Source organism: Condylura cristata, unplaced genomic scaffold, assembly GCF_000260355.1.
Source record: "Condylura cristata isolate star-nosed mole 26May11 unplaced genomic scaffold, ConCri1.0 scaffold00020, whole genome shotgun sequence".
In the NCBI taxonomy this organism is placed as follows: Eukaryota; Metazoa; Chordata; class Mammalia; order Eulipotyphla; family Talpidae; genus Condylura; species Condylura cristata.
Genome location: NW_004567121.1, coordinates 17,003,701 through 17,019,815, shown reverse-complemented (window position 1 = coordinate 17,019,815; position 16,115 = coordinate 17,003,701). Strand labels below are relative to the sequence as shown.

General features: G+C 39.7%; 1 protein-coding gene across 1 annotated transcript in view; it reads left to right on the top strand.

Annotated features, from left to right (window-relative positions):
* MTA3 (metastasis associated 1 family, member 3) overlaps positions 1 to 16,115 on the top strand; it is a 95,231-nt gene that overhangs the window by 53,591 nt on the left and 25,525 nt on the right. Inside the window, exons 6-7 of the mRNA XM_012727494.1 lie at positions 236 to 338; positions 4,179 to 4,278. Coding sequence (XP_012582948.1) covers positions 236 to 338; positions 4,179 to 4,278 — 203 coding nt within the window. The remainder of the gene's footprint in view (positions 1 to 235; positions 339 to 4,178; positions 4,279 to 16,115) is intronic.

Here is a 16,115-nt window from a genome sequence, read left to right as displayed (position 1 = left end):
GTGCTTCACATGTAGTAGAAGTAATCAGGAAATTTTCATTAATGATGAAATGACGATATTTGTGGTTGGTGGGTTTGTGTTATTGTCCATGTCCACAGGGTGCTGTGCCTCTGCTATCTGAGAGAATATGGCCACTTCCATTGTATTTTGAATGCTGTGGTGACTGCAGTCACCAACCATATGTGCCAGTGTGCTTTGTGAGTGACAAGACTCCATTTCCTTTGTTTTCTGACAGGAGAATCTGATGAGAGAGAGCAGTCGAAGTTGGAAGTTAAAGTTTGGGATCCCAATAGCCCACTCACGGATCGTCAGATTGACCAGTTTCTAGTTGTAGCACGGTGAGTGTGGTGCAACTGGGTCAAGAAGGAACTTTATTTTTTATAAGAATATATAGATATATGTCTGTTTCTTTGCTCATAATCTCTAGCTGTCTGTGTAAGAAGGCCTGACCTTTGTCTCACTGTTTCCTGGCTAATGAGATTTTTATCATTATTTTGTATTTTAAAAATAAAAACATCTTTTTACTAAGATGACAATAAATACATCTTACAAATTTACTACAAAGAAGAATTCCACACAAAGAAGAAATTCAACACAAGAAATCTCATATTTTCAGTTAAGACAACAGTCTCTTTCAGTCTGGACAGGGATTATTCAGTTGTCAGTATTGCACACCTCTGATTCCCATGATTACACTCGTGAAGAAGGCCTGTTGCTAAGCACGGGCTCTCTTCTGAGAGCTCTGAGCCTGGCTAACTTGCTTCCTTCCTCTTATCTTTTCTTGAGAAAATGAATGGTTTAGAAACCTGTTTTTATTTTTTCGGTTGTAAAAATAAGCATGGTCATGGGGGAATTGCTGCAAAGTGGAAAGTAAAATGAGATTATCACAGCATTGTGATAATGGAAAAATTGGAAACAACTTAAAAGTACACCAGTAAGCAAATGATGAATGGAGGTATACTCAGTAATCAAGTATTACTTTACTGCAATTAAAGTGAATAAATTAGGGCTCTTTTAGCAGCAAGATAAATCTTGCAAGTAATGTTAAGGTACATCAGTGGGAAAGGCACAGAAAGAGTCCCAGGTTTCTTATTCTTCCTCCACACCCCTACCCAGAGCCTGCTGGGAAATTTGCTGTCTTGGCAGGGGCCTAAACCCCTCATCCATAGACACCTGGCTGAGCACTAGGACCTAACAAGAGGAAAACCCAGAGAAACTTGAAAAGTGAAATGGGGCAATGATGTAGACAGCCGGACGCCCATTACCCACAAGAGCACCTCAGTAGCCACCTCCTTCTGTTAGTAGAAGGGGACTCACGGCCTCCCTGGGCATGGGCACTCAGTGGAGCCAGCCCCATCAGCCACTGCGCTTTTGGGCAGTTTTGGGGGCCATATATCTGCCAGACCAGGCCAAAGATCTGGCTATGCTGGCTGGTGCCCTGGGTGCAGCCTCCCTGCAGGGACATGGAGATGTTGTCACGCCTGTCTGTCTCATCCTGTTGTCATAGATGTGCCGTCAGGTCCTGGGAGCGGTCTTGCCCACCTGGCTGGCTCATATGCTGGTTGAGTAGTCTGTGGGTAGCAGCATATGTTTCTTGGGGCCATACAGATGTCTTCTCATGCCATTCGCTGGTCTGCCCAGCAAGCTTGCACACTTGTTAGTGCCGACTGGGCTGGCCTGCTTCTGTTGTGGCTGAATCAAAGCTCTGCTCCTGCTTCTCTGAACATTTGACAGTGGCATCCACGCTGCTTAGCAGCCTCTTTGTTGGCCTTTCCTGCAAGGGTGAGAAGAGACCACCTCTGGGCCGTGGTCCTCTCTCAAACAGGTCATTGGCAGATTTGGTGACATGACTAACCATTGGATTGATGAAGGTTTTCTAGCTGGTGCCAGTTCCTCGTGGACTTGTTGATCTTGGAGTCCGAGCCCAAATCCAGCTTTTTCATGTGTGCACCAGATAATTTCATCCTTCAGACCTTGCTGGATGTTAACAGGGGCCACTAGAGGCCTGGGACTCCCTCAGTTCAGCTGTGGAGCTCCTGCCTCCTGAGAGTCGTATTTGCACAGGAGCTGTTACTCCACTCGGTGGGGAGCCTGTGTGAAGGCCCCTTGTTGAACTGTGTGGACTTGGTAGCCAGTGAGCCCTCTTATTTTCTGATGAGATTGTTTTCATGATAAAAAGGGGGGGAAAGTTGTAGCCCATACTTAGATAGTACTGTTCATAGTGCCTGTCCTCAAGAGAGGTCCCCTCAGATAAGCAGCTAGGTGTTCAGATGCCAGGAACCCTTGTCTGGACACTAAGTGACTAGGTAAAGAGCCTTAATGGGCCTCCTTGGGATGGAGCCAGTCAGTGGAATAAAGGCTGAAGATTCAGGAGTAGAAAAAAGCCAGTGTTGGAACCACTGGTCTAGAGGGTACAGGTTGCCCGGATTTTGAATTATTTAGTAGGCATTGCAATTTTGTTCTTTTTTCTCTTCCTGATTGCCAAGGGACATAGGTTTCTTTACCCTTCAAGACATCATGAGAAGCATCAAGGTGATAACATTTAGTGTCTTTTTCAGTTTTGTTAAAAAAAAAAAAAAAAAATCTCAGCCCTCCCTGGTGGTGCAGCGGGTTAAAGCACAACACTAAGAAGCTAGGGCCACTTCCGCATGAGTTCGATCCCTGCCTGCCCCGGAGGTGACCACATGGCGTGGCAGACCTCTCCTGACCCGCCCGCTGCTCCCCTCAGCAGTGTACTTCATCCATCTGCCTGTTCTGCTCCCCACTCTGTCTCTGGTGAAGCCTCTCGCCACCCCTGCACCTCTGGCCTGTACCCCAATTCTGTATGCATAAATAAATAAATCTTTAAAAAAAAAAATCTCAGTAGAAATTAAGTCACAGTGTGCCCTCCCTTATCGCACAACAGGTTAAAGCACAGCACTATGAAGCTACCGCAGCCACTGCAGATTGAGTTCAATCCCCAGCCAGGGAGGTGACCTACATGGTGTTACCTCTGCTGTCTCATCTGCTACTCCCCTTAGCAGTGTATTTCAGTACGTCTGCCTGATCCTCTCCCCACTCTGTCTCTGGTGACTCCTCTTACCCCCCACACATCTGGCCTGTACGCCAGTTCTGTATCCGTCAATAAATAAATTTAAAAAAAAAATTCAGACACTGCAGTGAAATACCCTTGCACAGCCCACTGGGATGGTAATATCGACCAGCAGTGCCATGTTTCTTTCTGTGGAGTGGTCGGTGTGTTCACATCTTGCAGGGGGAACAGAATGACGATAGTGTCATTTGGTGTGTAGCTGCTCTGGAAGGCTATTTGCTGTCATGTAACATACACATCCCTTAAGTTTCACTACTAAATATGTGTTCAGCAGAAGTGCATCATTACACCCTTGCACTAACATCCCAATACAGATAGTGTTGGTGGCTCTATCCATGGTAGCTACTCCCAGACAGGAGACAAATGTCAATCCAGAGTGGAGTTGGGGGTGAGGGAGGCATCTTCTTTTCGGGGGAGGGGAATGAATGTGCCACATCCAGCAGCATGGGTGAAGCAACAATCATAAAATTGAACAAAAGAATATAAACATGAAAAGTAGTACATCACACTTGATTCTGTTTAAGTTCCCATGACCAGAACAAACTTGTATGGTTGGGATCCAGGTGGTGCTGCCCTTGGAAAAGGGGGTGAAATGCAAACGTGAGTGAAAGTGCTGTGATAATGGTTTTAGTGTTTTTAATGGAAATCTGCTACATACTGACTCCTTGTAGGAAGAGGTTGCTTCAGATTGATATTTCAAGGGAAAAAAGTTACAGGGATTGCACAATTTTGGACTAAAAATGTGGTCAGAATTTTGCTTTGCTACAGTAGTGAAGCTGCTGCTAATTTGCTTCATGTTTTTTGAACACAAGTTGAACGCCAAATTGTTTACTTGGCATTTCATAGTCTTTACCTTCTATATGCCATGCAAGCTACTTTTTCTTAATTATTTTTTTTTCCTTTTTCTTAATTATAATGGCCCATATGTGGTAAATTGGCTGGTCAGTTCTTAAAAGTCTTCTAGAAAGTACTTTGTGTACACACCCAAGAATTTGGTTTTCTCTTAACTGTCTTTCATTCACTACCCAAATGTGTATGTGTGTTAAATATAAAAAAGCATCAGCCTGATTCTCTCTTTCCTCCCCAGGGCTGTTGGGACGTTTGCCCGAGCCCTCGATTGCAGCAGCTCCGTGAGGCAGCCTAGTTTGCATATGAGCGCAGCTGCAGCTTCTCGAGACATCACTCTGGTAAGATGCTTTTAAAAGTTTGAGCTTATTATTTCTTTTGCTCTTTTTAGTTTTAAAGTCAGCAATGCAACACCGTGGGTGTGCGAGCACTGGCACACGGCCCTGCTGTGCACTGCGGTGATTTGGCTTGGCAGGTCGGCTCGCCGGGATGTCTCATTCCTAACGCACCAGCTATGTTTGTGAGCTGAGACAAGTAAGAACAACAGTTATCACAAAATGGTAAAAAATATTTTGGGGAACACTGTTCAGCATTCAAACCCATCTGTTTTCACTTTTGTACTTTTTTTTTTAATTTAAACTGTATTCCATCTTGTATTTAAGTACTTGACTTGTAGATCAGACATAATGCTTCAGTCTTTTTTTTTTTTTTTTTAAAGATTTATTTATTTGTACATACAGAACTGGGATACAGGTCAGAGGCTCAGCGGCGGTGAGAGGCTTCACCAGAGACAGAGTTGGGAGCAGAACAGGCAGATCGAGGAAGTACACTGCTGAGGGGAGCAGCGGGTGGGTCAGGAGAGGTCTGCCACGCCATGTGGTCACCTCCGGGGCAGGCGGGAATTGAACTCATGCGGAAGTGGCTTTAGCTTCTCAGTGCAGTGCTTTAACCCGCTGCGCCACCAGGGAGGGCCATGCTTCAGTCTTTTTAATGGAAAGGGTTACCTCTAGAAACCATTGTGTTGGAAGTTACTCTGTTGTCATGTTATTATTCAGTCTCAGTTTTTAAGTTTTTCATCTGTGCATTGGAAAGAGGTGTTTCCTTACATTATTTCATGGTGTTATGTTTGTTTTCCCTTTTTCTCTGTGGTGATCGAGTGAAGCTGCCTGTGCGGTTTAATTACACCAGCACGGCTCGCTGTGACGGGGCAGTGAGTTGCCCCTTGCCGCCTTCTCGCACCTGCAAAGTAGATCCACAGGTCTTTGCCAGAGTGACTCTGTTTGATTACCACAACTCTCAGAGATAAGCATGGTAGGATGCTCATTTTACAGATGAGCAAACAGGTTTAGTGAGGTTCCTTGACTCATATTCATTATATGTAATTCCACCAATTTTGTTTTCTATGAGGACAATGAGAGATTTTACTGCTTTTGCATTATATTTCGATTTGAAGTGTTTGTCCACAAGCTGCCACAGTAATGTGGAAACTCACTCTGGAATGCACACCAAATTCGTTTCTCATGATAACGTTTTCTTGTATTTTGTCATGCTGTAGATAAATGGACATTATAGCCACTACAGCCTTATAAAGCACTGATAGTCTGTAGCGGTTGCGGAACCCTTTTATCTCTTTTCAAAGACTAAAGTGTTGTTTATAGGAGCAGGTTTTCTTCTCTGTTGGTATTTTAACATTTTATATAAATGCTGGGGGGGGTTGTGTTTTGGTAATTTAATAACCCATGGAGTACTTTACTGGAGAAGAGTATAAAAGTCACATTTGTTAAAACCTTCAAAATCCTGTTAGCATATATTTATGTGACTCAATCATTGCCAGTATGTGTGTGTGCATGTGTGTATGCAAACACACACAAGATTGAGGAAAAAGGGATTTTTTATGATTCTATAGTAGATGTATATCACTATAAAAGCTGTAGTACAGTACATGTCCCCCCAAAATGTTTTGTTGTCATTGCCCAGAGTAGACTGTTCTGAGAATTCTGTTATTGCCTTTTAGGGACTTTTTGTGCCTTAAGAAACAGGAGTAACAGCAAAGTACAGAGTAGTAACAAGAGGACAGTGTAATTAAACTTTGCACAGTGCCACCTGGGGTAGTGTTATTAATATTTTAGTTCTTTGGACTAAAAAATACTAAGCCATTTTGGTTAGTGTTGAATTCTCAAATTGTAATAGTCTCCCCAGGTGCAATCCCTGTCCTCTCCGTGTCTCTGACCCCCCTCACTGCTGCCTCTAGTCGAGAGCGAGCCTTTCTGGTTAACCTGCTGTGTATCTTGTTTGTCCTTATAGTCTTGCTGTGTATTCATGTATCCAAAAGACACCTGATGGTTTAGCATAAGTCTCCTCTGTGATATTTGCTTTTTGCCTACTATCGAGATTCATAAATACATACATAGTTCATCCATTTTAAGTACTTTTTAGTATTTGTAGTATCCTTTTATGAATACTCTGTGACCACATTAATGTATTTCTGTATTTTCTTACCAAGGAACTCTGGACTACTTTAAGAACATTTTTCCTTTGTTGTTACCCTTAATGCCACGTTGAAAATTCCAACAAATGTCCCTTTCCTGAGCACATGCATGAGCTTTCTCGGGCATAACTAGATTTGAAATAGTTCTATAGAGCAGTGCTCGTTTTGAATTTGACCACATGCAGCAAAATTACTCTGCACATAGGGTAAAATGTATATGCCCACGTACAGTTAATGAGAGTTCTTTTCTTCCTTCTTCATCCAGTTGATTATACCTACAACACTTGGTATATTCAGTTTTTACTAGCCTGATGCAATCTCATTTTAATTTGTGTTTTCCAGGAGTTGTGTGTATTTAAATGTATTTACTGGCTCGCCAGGGTTTTTTTTCCTTGTATTTTAGATTTTTAATTTTTGTACATTCTTCATTTGCATTCTTCTAGTTTTTTCTAATAGTTCATAACATTTGTATTCATATTTAAAGCCATAACTGCACCTGGAATATATTTAAGAATGCAGTGAGATGTAGCGGGTTCTGATTTTGTTTTTCTCTAGTTAGTCATCACAGTACTTTTCATTAATCTGTTGTTTCTTTGTGCTCCTGTAATGCTCCCTCTATCTTACTTCAGGGTGTCAGCTACACGTGGGTCTACTTCTGGATTTGTAATCTGTTCTCTTTTGTTGGTTTGCTTATCTGTCTTTGTGTAAGCACACATTATAATACATTTGATTACTGGAGACAAGCCCCACGTGAGCTTTTTCACGCATAGTTGTGGTCATTTATAACAGTTTTGTACTTTGCCTTCTTTCAGTGTTTTCACCAACAAAAAAATACTTTTTTATGTCATTATAGAAACCTGGAAAGCCTCTTTTTTCATTTTAATGTTCCATACTAGGGAAGTTTTTTTCTAATGTTGTGTGACCTTGCTTTATGGATACAGTTGACCCTTGAACACATGGGTTAAACAGGGTTGATCTGCTGATGATGCACAGGTTTTTCTTTCTCCTTGTAGGTGCTGCATTCTTGAATTCAGCCAACTGTGCATGTCACTTGGATGAATCCAAGGGTGTGGAACCCACAGATCTGAGGAGCTTGACGATGAGTTATGGGCAGAGTTTTTACTGCATACTAGTTGCCCCCCATAACCTTCCACCCCGGTGCTGTTCATGAGTCATTTGTGCAGTTATTTCTATAGATGGTTGCTTTTGTTCTTAACACTGTTCTTGTGAGATAATGCTTCCATATTAACTGGGGGTGCTGTCCCTGTTATAGACCAGTAGATTCCCTAAAGAATGAGCAGAAAGCCCTTTCCTGAGATTACAGAGCTCTTGTGACTACTGGGGCTCATTTGCCTGAAAAGGGTGTGACAGGTGACTAGCAGGTAGGTGTGTGGGTTCTTGATTCACCGCTGTGGCAGCTCTCTGCTTCCCACTACTGGTGACTGATGGGACAGCAAAAGCATACTAACCGGCTCAGGACATAGTGTTTTGTTAGGTTTGTACAGCTGATTTCTGAGACAGGATGTGGATCTGTTCTGAACTGACACTGAGGAGTCTCTACTCCATCAGATAACCTTTTATCCCTGCCCTCTAATTCATTCTCATTAAAATGCTTTGGGTTGAAAGATCATTAGTGTTGTCTTGAATTTGGTAATACTTAAGATGATCTGTTCTTTTATCTAATATCTAAATGCTTTGGCTACTCTAGATTTAACTGTTTAGACTCTTAATGTTGTTCTTAGTTTGAGATTATATCATTTTGATGCCATAAAATTGTGATCCTCTACAAGTCATTGAAGCAGAGAGAAATTGATACCTTTGTTGTTTCAGGTGCTGTGACCCGCATTTTTAATCTTGCTTGCCCAGGTGTATCTTGATTTTTCTTTGATATTAAAATATGAGCTCCTGAGGCAATTCAATAAAAATGAGTGTAGGTGGTTAAAAGTTAATATGTCTAATAATATGATTTACAAATTGTCTTAAGCAACCTCCCACTTTATTTCCCTGTGAATCTGACAACTCTGGCTGGCTTCATGTACATGGAGCTGTGTGACATTTCCCTTTTTGTGACTTGCTTATTTTGCCTAGCATTAAAGTCTTCAAAAATCATCTCTGTTGTAACCTGCTAGCACATCCTTTTTAAGGCTGAGTAATATTCCATTTTATGTGTGTACCACATTTTATCTATTGTCTATCTATTGTCTATTAAAAGATACTTGGTTTCTTCCACTTGTTTGAATAATACTACCATGAGTTAGAATATACAAAATGATCCACTTTTACAGTTCTATGGGTTCTCCCCCTTGATTAATAGGCTGTGATCCTTGTAGCTTTAGCAAGTTAGTTAACTTCCCTGCAGTTACCTCATCTCCAATGGTAATAATCTGCCCTGCTTCAGGAGTTTGTGGGTTGACATAAAGAGAGAATGCAGGCATATCTCTGTACATACATCAGAGATGTATGTACCCAAGGCTGTAAAACTTGATTGAACTCCACTGGCACCCTTGATCATTCATGCCTCAGGACTATGTGGCTTCTCAGAGGAGCATAGAAAACTCTGTGACATCAACTGTCCAACTTGGGTGGAAGAGAATCAATTTATTTTTCACAAATCTTTTTATTTTGAATTTTCAACACTCCATTGCAACATTAAATTGCATTCAGCAGACCTCCCTGGTGGTGCAAAGTTGTAAAGCACAGCACTGTGAAACTGTCAGCAGCCACTACATCACGAGTTCAGTTCCCCAGCCCGGGAGGTGACCCACACGGTGCAGCAGACCTCTCCTGTCTCACTTGCTGCTTCCCAGTCTGTCTGTAGCCCAGTTCTTGTATAAATAAATAAATTTTAAAAAATTGCATCCAGCAGTTTGCATACAGCTACTTAATGTAATGGCCATAAACATTGGGCTTTTTATAATGCTTGAACTGTGAGCCCTGTTCTGACTGGGAGAGAAAGCAGGTGCTGCCCCAGTGTCCTGAACCAAACCTCTGATACCCTCTCTCCAGCTTCCAGAAAAGTCTGTCTCTGTGAGTTGCCATATGGCCTTAACTTGAGGATTAAATGAGATAATTTATGATTGAGAATAGTGACTAGCACATTATAAAAACTCAATAACCACTAGTAATTGTTGAGATGATAACATGTTTCCCTATCTTCTTAATCTTTGTTGAGTCTCATTTTTCTTCTGATTTTATAGCATTATTGGTTGTGTAAAGGGAGTTGTATCATACTATATTTACTGTCCTTGTAGTAGATTGTACAGTTTGAATATGACCATTTAGCTACACTGGCTTTAAATATAATTGTTGAAAGGAAGTCACTATAAAATTTAAGATCTTCTTACAATGAGCTGTATTTTTACAATAAAAATGTTCCCATTAGGAAAATTTTAGAAAATTCATTAACTTATTTTCTTGATAAAAGAAACTTCATATAATGGAATATAATTTTATTTTTCAGATATTAGTGCTTTGTAAAAATGCATCCATCAATCCTGTACTTCATTTTCTGTGAGACCTGTTCAAATCATGCATTTCATTTAGGACCTTGAGGGTCCTGGGAATTTGAGGATGGCTTTCAAATTGCAGTCATTACATCATTTAAAGATAGTATACTCAATAGAACATATAAATCTTTTGATTAAAATTTTAGCTATCAACTTTCACCAAAAGTCTAGTCTTCAAAATGAATATAAATTGGTAAAATGAGAAGTCATATAATTTTTTAAAATTCAATTTGCTTATAAGTGCTATCTGTGTTCCCAAGACTGTACAATTAGAACTAATAAACTACCACTGCAGTAAAAAATTATGAAATATGAAATTTTCCTTCCTTCTAAAAATATCATTAAGGCAATAACCTACATTAGGCACAGTTTATCTGATGATTTGTTGCAGATAAGACTTTTAGAGTACTGTTAAATGAGTTTAGAGGACTGCAGATTCTCATAGGAGAGTTGTGTGAGCTAGGTCTAGTTATCCATCTCACTGAATTTAATACTAAATTAGGTTGTTTGGATGTATATTGCTTTTTCACTCCTTTCTACCCCATGAATTTGACACTTACCATTAGAAAATGATTGTATATTTAAATTTTGGAAATACAATAAAATGGTTTTAATTTGTCTAGGGTTATGTTGAAGAGATTTGAACTTACAAGTGGAGTTAGTGAATGCTGTCGGTTATGATGTCTTAACTGAGCTTTATAGTTTGAGACAATGCAAAAACAGTAGGAAGACATCTGTATTTCTTGTACCCACATTCCTTGTTTTACAACATTTCCTTATTATTCTCTATATATTCTTCTTATTTCTGGGAAGTTTTAGACCGAGTTACAGAACGGATGGCCTTTTATTGCTAAATATTTGAGGAGATGTTTCCAAAGAGCAAGAATATTCTCTTACCTAACTGTAGTACAACTCTCAGATACAGCAAATGAACATTACTGTAGTACTATTACCTAATCTAGAGACTTCAGTCATCTTGCTAGATGTCTCAGTAACATCCTTTATGATGAAATAAAACCATTTCTCTTTTCCAGGGCCTGTTTGAGAGTCACTCACTGTCTTTAATTGTCATCTCTTTTTAATAATTCCCTTAAATCTTTATGTCTTTCATAACAATGAAAGGCTAGACCACTTATTTTATAGACTGTACCTCACTTGGGTTGTGGCTATACATTGATTTATATAGCTGGAATAGGCTTTTATTCTAAGTCTATTGTGGTCACTTCATAAGTCTGGGAGATTGCCCGTAAGTTTTCAAACTTGTCAACATTATTGCCTAACTGGAAGCATTTGCTGTTAGTAGCTTTTGATTCCTGGGCTGACTAAGGTGCCATACTGCAGGTTAATTTCAGATGTGCTCTCCGTATTTCTCCTCTGTTGGCAAAAGTCAGTAACACAATAGGGTAAGTCTAGAAACAGACAGTCAAGGTTCTGCTAAGTCCACATGTCTCAACATTCCATTGGCCACATAGGCCACACAGCCAGGGCCAGCCTCAATGGTGTGAAAGAATGCCCTGCTGTCAAGGTCCAGGGGAGGGAGAGAGAATATTTGCTGAACAGTAATCAAGTCTACCACAGTGAGATCCTACTTAATGAACAAAAGATATTTCTACTGCCAAGATTTCATTGTCAGTCTTTCTCCTAAAATACTTCTGTTTGTCATCTCCATCTGCTATGAATGAGATGAAATGTGACAACACCTTCACTGCTGTTTGGCAGAGAGAACAGCTTGTGCTGAGTTCTTATGTTTTTTAAAATTTGGATTTGAATGAGTCTTATGTGTATCTGTATCTATTGAAAAGATGGTATCTTTGCAAAGTATTTTATCTGGGAGATTTTTTTATGTTTAATTTCTAAATTCTTAATCTCATTTTAGTTAGGCGTTTGCACATACCTAAGAATATGTTAAATATACTTAGGTGCACCACTTACACATTTTTACATATGTGTGCATCCATGTGACTACCAACCAGATTTAGGGGACAAAAAGAGCATTCCTGTATCCCAAAAGGCTCCCTTAGGAATCGTCTTAGTCAGAATCCTGCCTTCTCTTATCCCTGACTGTTTTTCTCAAAGTTCACATATAGAATCAGCCAATATGTTTCCTTTAATAATCTGCTTCTGGGCCTCCCTGGTGACTGAAGGGTTAAGACTCAGCTCTATAAAGCTATTCACAGCCACTGCAGCATGAGATCTGTCCCTGCCAGGGAGCTGACCCACATGGCGCAGCAGACTTCTCCTGTCCCGCCTATGCTCTCCTCAGCAGTGTATTTTAGTCAACCTGCCTGTTCTGCTCCCCACTCTGTCTCTGGTGAATCCTCTCACTGCCTCCTCCTCCCGCACCTCTGGCCTGTACCCCAGTTCTTGTATGCATAAATAAATATTAAAACTTTTAAATCTTAAAAAAAGAAAGTGTCTGCTTCTTCAAGTTTTTATCATCTTACTGGTAAACCATAACCCTTCGGTTATATGTTAAACTATGTCTTTTGTTAGCTTATTTCTTTGAATCTTAAAGATTGGTTGCTATATTTTCTATTATAAAAAGTACATTCTGTGTTTTATCAGATGTTCTTTAGGGTATGGTTAAACTTTATAAAAGTTCATAATGAGGAAACGTGTGTGTGTGTCAAAAAAGAGTTCATTTGGACTCCTGGCAAATAGCGTGACCCATATCCCTGGTTTTCCTTTGTGAATTTGATCATTTGTTTTTCCAATATATTTGTTCCCTTGTGGGAACATATATGTTTGGTGGGGTATTTATATTTTACATGTAACGATTGTCATTCCACGTGCCTGTGGCTTGGGAGGTTTCTGAGTTGCAGGTCAACTAAAAGCCTGACCCATTTTTTTTTTTTTTTTCATTTGATTTGTGATACAGCAGGAATTAGTCTTCTAATCACTTATAAAGGCTAAGATATTGCTTTTGTTCTTTGAAACCTAATTAGATAACAGCCCATCATCATTTTTAAAAGTGCCTATAAGAAATGCATTTTCAACCATCTAACATGAACAAAAGACTGAAAATCCATTTGTGCTTTGAGCAGTTGATATAAAAACTGCTGAGAAAAACTCACTTAATCCATGACTTTGAGTTCAGAGCACCTGTTAATCATAAAAATTAATTCTACCTTCTGAGGGAATCTCAGCATCCTAGTTAATTTGTATAATTATTGATTTTGAATACCATTTATTTTTTTCAGTTTTATTATCCTTTGTAAATTTAGGTGTTTTCAATAACATATATAGAGATGTATTACTGATTAAAGGGACCCTAAGTGCTATTAATTCTCTTTTCATAGATAAGTTATCCAGAAACAGCAGTTGTTAGTTTTAGAGATGCTATGAAAATTTATTAAACATGAATGCTACAACTAAACTGCCAAGTCTGTGAGAAAGAAGGCTAGCTAGAGAAACGGAGTTCATTGATACTGAAGTCTGCAGAACATGAGCAAAGAACAAAGATCAGTTCTATCATTTTGTAACCCTTGCTGGAGGGAAAGTAAGAAGAAATTCTCCTGGACCTTGAAGTTATGATTACTTATGGTCAGTGATCAAGGAAATTGATAATTAAATCTCTACTTTCTTTTATTTTATGGAATTCAGTGACTTAAGTGAGATGTCAGCCCTTGTTCAAGCAATCACTGTACCTAAATAGATTATCAACAAATTTATACTCTGTCTACTTACTCAGTGACTTAATGTATCCTACTATACATTTTCAGGCACTGGACATATAGATCTTTTTTTAAAGATTTCCTTTTATTTATTTATGTATATAAGAACCAAGGTATAGGTGGAATTGGGGAGGTGAGAAGCTTCACCAGAGATCTACTGATATACACTGCTGAGGGGAGCAGCAAGTGAGACAGGAGAGGTCTGTTACATCATACATGGGTTAACTCCCTGGCCAGGATTTGAACTCAGGCCATTGTGGTGATAGTGCTGAGACTTAACCCCTGGGCCATTGGGGAAGCCCCCTTGCACATATTTTTTATTTTTAAACAATAGCTTATTTTTACATCATTTGGTGCCTTTTTCCCTCTCAGTTGTAATCCCTGTGGGCTTCCTATTCCCCCCCCCCCTTTGATTCCATTCCTCACTCTGTCCCTGCAAAATGTCTCTGGTATATAGTTGTTCATTATTACTTTCCCCCCAATCCTTTATGCTTCTGCTATGAGTGAAACCATCTGGTATTTTTCTTTTTCTTTCTGGCTTATTTCACTAAGCACAATCCCTTCTAGCTCCATTTTTACTATTGCAAAAGTCATGAGTTTATTTTTTTGTTTGCTAAGTAATATTCCTTATGTATATATGTACCACATCTTTTTTAATCCAGTCATCTACGTTGGGGCATTTGGGTTGTTTCCATGACTTTCCAGTTGTAAATAAAGCAGCAGTAAACATGAGGGTGCAGGTGTCTTTTTGAATCAGTGTTTTTGTGTCTTTTGGGTAGATACCTAGGAGTGGGATTGCTGGGTCATAGGGAAGCTCCATATTTAGCAGTTTGAGGAACCTCCAAACAGTTTTCCATAGTGGTTGTACTAGTTTGCATTCCCACCAGCAGTGCAGGAGAGTCCCTTTTTCTCCACATCCTCGCCAACATTTGTTGTTGCTAGTTGTTTTAAGATGTGCCATTCTCACTGGTGTGAGGTGGTATCTCATATAGAGGTTTAATTTGCATCTCCCTTATTACAAGTGATGTTGAAATTTTTTCATGTACTTGTTGGCCATCTGCATTTCCTCTTTGGAGAAGTGTCTTTTTAGCTCTTCTGCCCATTTTTTGATGGGGTTGTTTATTTTTGTTCACTTTCATCAGTTCTTTGTATATCTTTGTGATCAATCCTTTATCGCTAGTATTGTGTGAGAAAATTTTTTCCCAATCAGTGGGATGTCTGTTTTTTGTAATGCCTTTTGCTGTGCAGAAGCTCTTTATCTTGATGTAGTTCCATCTGTTTATCTTTTTCTTCACTATCGTTGCATGGGGTGCTTTATCTTCAAAGATGTTACTTCGGTATATGTTGTGTAGTGTTTTGCCCATCTTTGCTTCTAGGTATTTTATGGTTTCCATTTTTATGTCTAGGTCTTTAATCCATTTCAAGTTGATTTTTGTGTATGGTGCGAGGTAGTGACCTAGTTTCATTTTTTTTTGCATGTAGCTGCACATATTTTTAATGCATATACTTTGCTAATAATTTTTTTCTTTTCAATAGATGTAAGTTGATATTTGAGGTCCATTTATGCCCTTGTACTAGTAGGGAGCTGTCCACTATCCCTTACCAGATTAGTGATCATTTAATAAGCTGTATTTTAAAGAGATGTGTTCTCACATAGAAGTGACAGAATTTCCATTTGGGACTTTATTTGTGACATTTTAAATATTAAGAGGTACTGTGTGTAAAAAATATAATGCTTGGCTTTCTTGTTAGCAATTTTGAACAAACTAATTCTCCCTTGGCAAGGATTTGATTACCTTGCCAACTAAATCTTTTCCATACCTACATGCTTATTTGGATGCAGACAAAGTTTTGGGTCCTATTTTATTCACTACTTTTGTTGGTTGGGAAATGCTTTCTAAATAACCTATGCCCAAGGTACTTTTGCCGAAAGCCAATTATACTAACCTAATCTATCTTTTATTAAAATTACTCTTTAAATCATTCTACCTTGCAATATATAGGAAACCTATAGCAGCCTGTTTCAAGCTAACAAATTCATCTATTGGTTTTAAAAAACCTCAACGAGAGTTTCCTGGTGGCACAGGTGTGAAGTCTCAGCACTATCAAGCTATTGCAGCCACTGCAGTATGAGTTTGATCCCAGTCAGGGAGCTAGCTCACATGGCACAACAGACCTCTCACATCTCACACACTGCTCCCCACTCTCTTTCTTTGGGGGATCCTCATGGCCCCTGTACCTCTGGCATATACCCCAGTTCTTGTAAGTATAAATTAATTAAAAAAAAAACACCTTTTAAAAAAAATTTCAACCAGGGCCCTCCCTGGTGGCGCAGCGGGTTAAAGCACTGCACTAAGAAGCTTAAGCCAACTCCACATGAGTTCAATCCCCGCCTGCCCCGGAGGAGATCCACATGGCGAGGCAGAACTCTCCTGACCCTCCCGCTGCTCCCCTCAGCAGTGTACTTCGTCGATCTGCCTGTTCTGCTCCCCACTCTGTCCCTGGTGAAT